The following is a 5,545-nucleotide window of genomic DNA, read 5'->3' on the forward strand; positions in this document are numbered from 1 at the left end:
CGAGCTCCTCGCCTTCCGCCATCTTCATCCGGTCAAATTCGCCGCGCAGCGTCCCCAGCCTCGCCGCGCGGACCCGATCGGCGCCGACGAACCTCACCTTCAAGGAGTCCCATACCTCCCCGGCGGTGAGCTTCGTCGCCACCTGGGCAATCAAGGTGGAGGCCAACCTGGATGCGGCCGGGCTCTGGGAGGCGGTGGTTTCAGCGGAGGAAGAGGTGGCGGCGGTCGTCGCAAATAAGGACAAGACGGCGCGAGCTTACCTGCTCGGGGCGCTCTCCGAAGACCTGCTGATGCAGGTGTCGATGAAGAAGACGGCGGTGGAGGTCTGGGCCATTTTGAAGACCCGTTTTGCTGGAGTTGATCGGGTCCGGGCGGTGCGGCTAGCCACCCTCCACGGTGAGTTCGAGCGTCTGCGTATGGCGGACGGTGAGTCGCTGGACGCATTCGCCGGCAAGATTGGTGGCATGGCGGCATAATTGGGACGATGCTGGAGGATGCCGAGATGGTGAATAAGCTGTTGGACTCGGTGCCCGACCGGCTGTACGTGGCAGTCGCCGACAATGAGCAATTCTGCAACGTCAAGACCATGCCGTTCGAGGGGGCGCTCGGCCGGCTGAAGACGTTCGACAAGAGGTCGCGGCAGCGTGCGCAGGCTGACGGAAAACGAGCAGACAAGTAGCTGATGATGACGGCGGCACAGACGGCGGGGCGGAGGCTGACTCGACCTTGACGATGACGGCACAGGCGCTGCTACAATTGTGGCTAGCGAGGACACTTCCGGCATGAGTGCACGAGGCTTCGGAAGCTGGCGGCGGCGTAGCAAGCCCTCATCGCGGAGGCCGGCGACAAGCTCGAGCCGGCACTGCTCCAGGCCGTGGCTTAGGGGTTGAATGATAGCCAAATAAGCCGCGTCTATGGCCAGGGCGCGTCGGGTGCGCATGCGTGCGTGCGCCAGACGTGTCGGGCGTGGTCCAGGCCGCATCGGGTCCGTAGCCACGCGTGTGTGTGTGTGGGGGGGCGGGGGGGTGTTAGTTGGCGAGATATGTAGGTGTGTGGTCGCGCTGGGCGCTGGACCCGGTCGCATCCGTGTGCGTGTGTGCACAGCGGGCGCGTGAACCGCGGAGCACGGGGCGTGGCGAGAGGGTGAGTGGGGTGGTGTCTGGTGCGTGTCATGGAGCGTTGGTGCGCGCACGTATAAACCCTCACCCCTCACGTGTGTTATAGGTGTGGCTCAAATTTGTTGCTTGAGGAGAAAAGCCGTTCGGGCGGCGGGCGTTCAGGCCGGAAAAAATTCCACCGTGTGCCCTCCTTCTTCCTTTGTTCTTCTTCGGTACGAGCCAGGAGAGAGTCAGGTGACCAGAGAGGGAGGTGCGGTGAGCTAGGGCAAGAGTTTCTGCTCCAACAATATAATATGCCAAAAATATTCATTAGCAATAAACATATGTGCACTATTTAGTGATGGGCTATGCAATTGGAAAAGTGACCCTTTCCTGCCTTCCTTCCGTCAGTGACCTGTGGGGCCTTGGCTAAGGGCCGAACGAGTGGCCAAAGACATCTTCTTGCCTCCTGGGTGCCGCAGTGACTAGCTGGTCCGGCATCCATCCATCAATCCACCAAAATGTACTAGTTGCATGCATGCTCGCACATACGCCATATTCAACTTGAAGCTCTTCATTGATGACGGCCAGCCAATAGAGCACTCACTGCCAAAAGGCTCCTTGAGAGAGCCACCGTGACCTGCCTGCATTCCTCTTCAAGCTCTTCATTGATGGCGGCCAGCCCAGTAGAGTTTAACGAGCACTCCCTGCCAAAAGGCTCCGTGTGAGAGAGCCTCCGTGACCTGCCTGCACTCCTCTATCCTCGTCCACTCCGCCAGCAGCATCGAATTCCATCTCTGTGTTCGCTCTGTCCTCCCTTCGCCATGTCGGCCGCCGAGCTAAGGAGCCAGCTTAACACGCGCGTCAGCTACATGTACGCCATGGTGAGTCGTCCTTCCCCTCAACTCAATTCTGGGCCGGAATTCGTCCGTGTTCGCTCTGTCCCCCGGATCGCCGTATTGATGGATGGATCCAGGGAATTCTAGACGAGTACTACCAAGAGCTTCAGCCGCCGCAGGACGAGGGCTTCGTCCCCGAGGTCATCAACATGTTCCTCCACGAGGCCGACATGATGCTCAATGACATCACCAGCCTTCTGTCCGTGCCGTACCACCGCACCAAGCCCTCCGCTTTCCTTAGCCCCATCGTCCTGGGTATTGATTTCGTATCCTCTGCTTAATTTGTGATTCCCTCCCAGGAACCTGCCCGTCGTCGACTTCGAAATGGTGGGCGAACTAGTGCACCAGCTCAAGGAGTGCAGCGGCAGGTGATTATCTGTTTCCCACACTGCATCGATGTCGATCGTGCCATTGAAATGGTTTGCCATTGAAATGGTGGGCATACCCCCCGTTGGTGTTGTTTGCGCTATTCTGTAACCCTGAGTACAAGTGCCGAGCTTAGTTGTATTTCGTGTGCCTCACGGAAGCACCGGCATTCATCCAACCGCAATGTTATTATGGCTCGATCAGAAATTAGAACTTTGTTGTCTTGCGAGCCTTCCTGGAATTAGCGGTATGCTATTCAGCATAACACCAATGGCGATTTCCCGGTCTGTCCATGTTTCTATTCGGATGTGTCGGCGCAGTGTCGTTTGCGGTTGTCGTATATACATAAGAAGAAAAGCTGAGTTTAGTAGTCTTCCATATAATAGAATTGTCTGCATTGATTCCTTCCAATGGCAACACTAAAACGCGTCAAGGAAAACTTTGTCGTCTTGCAAAAATTCGAGTACTATTGAATGTGAATTTCAGCATTGGCAGTATTCTAGGCCAGCAATAAAAGTTGCCATTCTGAAAATATTTCTAGTATTAATGATCTCCTATTCTACATAACGCCAATGGCTGTTTTTCCAGTTTCTCCGCTACATTGATGTTGTCTCTATTTAGATGTGTCGGGGTTGGTGGATACATCGTGGGCATGCGGCTCGTGCCATTTGTTTTGTCGTTTAGCCATAATTAGAAGAGCCAACTTTAGTTGAGCTAGTGATATGCTATTCAGCATTATGGCGATGGTGGGTATTCTCGTTTGTCCACGTTTCTATTCAGATGTGTTAGTGATGTGTCGTTTGCGGTTGTCATATAGAAATAAATAGAAGAGCAAAGTTTAGTTGTGTTTCGTATTTCATATAACGGAATTGTCAGCATTCCTGCCAATGGCAACGCTAAAACTCGTCTAGGAAAACTTTGCCGTCTTGTGGAAATTTCTCGTACTATTGAATGTGATATTCAACAATGGCATTATTTTAGGTCACCAATAAAAGTTGCCGTTATGAAAATATTTATAGTATTAATGATCTCCTCTATGTAACGCAAATGGCTATTTTCCAGTTTCTCCGCTACATACATTGATGTTGTCTCTATTTGGATGTGTCGGCGTGGGTGTGTATATGTTGTGGGCGTGTGCCTCATGCGGTTGGTGTTGTCGTTCAGCCATAATTCAAAAGACGAGTTTAGTTATGTTTCGTGCAGTGGAAATGCCGATGTATATTAATGATGTTTGGTTAGGGAAACTTTAAAGTTTTATAAATATCTCTAGCACTACTAACTGCTATAGCACATAAGACCAACACTATTTTCTGTTTTGGGTGATCAAACACTTGACAAATAGCTCCTCCATAATATTATTATGACACCGCAATTATGCTTATGTTCAACATTCCACAGTGTTTGTTAAGTTTGGGAAATTTCTAGTTTCTTGATCGTGCTCTTTTTGGCATGTATCAGCGTTGGTGCTAGGAAAGTTAACCTTGCATGCGTGCACTTCCAGCAGTTCTATGAGGGAAAAAGCAAAGAAAGGTCAGTTCTTGTTACCTTATTATATATGTACCACAGTAATTACTCTCTACTCTCTGTGCTTATCAAATCCCCTGTGTGAAACCTGCCAACTTATTTTGTCTTTAATGACAATATTTTTGGCTCATATTAATCTAATATTCATAAGCACTAACCTGCTTATTCACTTCATCTCCAATCAGCTGATTGATATAACTCACTTATTTATCTGTATGATTATTCTCTTGTAACTTGTTAATTCTAGACATTTGTTTATACCACAATTAAATTTTGAGATGGCTAGAGTTCTTTCTCAAACATTCAGTTACAATTTCCGAAGCATTCCGGTTCAGTTTGCTTAACTACTTCAGAATGTGACAGTGTGGTGTGTTTGCATTATTTCAGGTGCCTCATGGGATTGAATCTTCTTAGGAATGAGTTCTACGATGTGCGCGACAGGCTACAGACCATTATGCAGGTAGCATCTTATGTGCCTGTGTTGGCTTTTGACTTCCAACTTCTCAAAAGTATCAACAATATGTAGACTGGGCATATATTGTTTAAGATAAAAAAAGTAATAACGTTGATCTTATTCTTGTTACTATTGAAATTGTTTGGTTTCTGGAGCACTTAGTACGAGGTCTTTGAAAGTCCCATTTGGCGTTGAATGTTTCTGTCTTAATGTTGTCACGATGGTTCGTTAGATGCTTAGGCTAACTCCAAAAAACCAGTTGTGTTTCCCAGCTTAACTTAACCTTTGCCAAGTACTGGAAAAATATACCGACATAAATTAAGCACCACTGTACTTTGTAGACCTGTCATAATCATTAATCTACTCTTGTTTTGATGTAGTTGGAGAAGCAGATTGCAACCTTGGGTCCTAGTTAAGTAGCAGTAATCGAAGCCAAAAAAGCATAGCCCCATGTGATATGGAATGATAGGGTGTATGTATCCTTGAATATGTAGGCAGTTCAACGGTTGCTGGGCTTTGGACAGGGCGCGTGGAATCACATGACAATTCTTGCTTCGGCACTCCGGGCTCGCAAGCACCCTGCAACTGGAATTTTTCTCTTGTGTGTCGGTGTCTTTGTCTGTCAACTCTATATATTTGTGTGTCATGGCTGGTCTGCGGCTGTGTGTAAACTCTATACTTGGTTGGCTACTTTTTGGCTTGGTTTTATTGTATGTTGCTCGCTGTTTTTAATACCGTCTTGGGAAATGCTATTTCCTCCAGCTAAAATCTTGTTGTTGGCTGGTGTACTGAGACGTGTTCCTTGCTGGCCTCCGCCACGACCATCGGAATCTCATAGCATCGCCGCAACACTAAACTGACCATTCTGCAGACAGAGGAGAAAAGGAGATATGATGGGGAGGGCCACCGGAAGGTGCTGCCGGACAACATTTCATGGGTCACAAGGCTTGCGGTCCACCAGCGAGGCAGATATTTAATGGACATGAATCACATTTGAACTATATGTACAATAAAGTACTCCCTCCAATCCAAAAAAAATGTCGCAACTTTGAATTGAGGTTAGTTCAACCTTATTCAAAGTTGCGACACTTATTTTGGATCCGAGGGAGTATAAGTCCTTGACTGTATATATAGGTCATACGCAAGAAATTCTTGGAAAAAATTTACAGGTTAATTTAATATGCGGTGTTTGCCTCGAGGTCGTC

The 5,545-nt window shown here is 48.5% G+C and overlaps 1 protein-coding gene across 1 annotated transcript; it reads left to right on the forward strand.

The window, feature by feature from the left end:
* The first annotated feature begins 1,775 nt into the window (after window positions 1–1,775).
* On the forward strand, window positions 1,776–5,072 carry LOC147974359 (histidine-containing phosphotransfer protein 2-like). The gene is made up of 6 exons (XM_087519457.1): window positions 1,776–1,981; window positions 2,074–2,195; window positions 2,296–2,364; window positions 3,821–3,892; window positions 4,274–4,346; window positions 4,721–5,072. The coding sequence occupies exons 1-6, from the start codon at window positions 1,922–1,924 to the stop codon at window positions 4,754–4,756; spliced, it is 432 nt and encodes a 143-aa protein (XP_087375583.1). The 5' UTR covers window positions 1,776–1,921; the 3' UTR covers window positions 4,757–5,072.
* Window positions 5,073–5,545: the final 473 nt, after the last annotated feature.

The sequence above is a fragment of the Triticum urartu genome, chromosome 4A, assembly GCF_056163025.1.
Source record: "Triticum urartu cultivar PI428250 chromosome 4A, HENAU_Tu73, whole genome shotgun sequence".
NCBI classification, from domain to species: domain Eukaryota; kingdom Viridiplantae; phylum Streptophyta; class Magnoliopsida; order Poales; family Poaceae; genus Triticum; species Triticum urartu.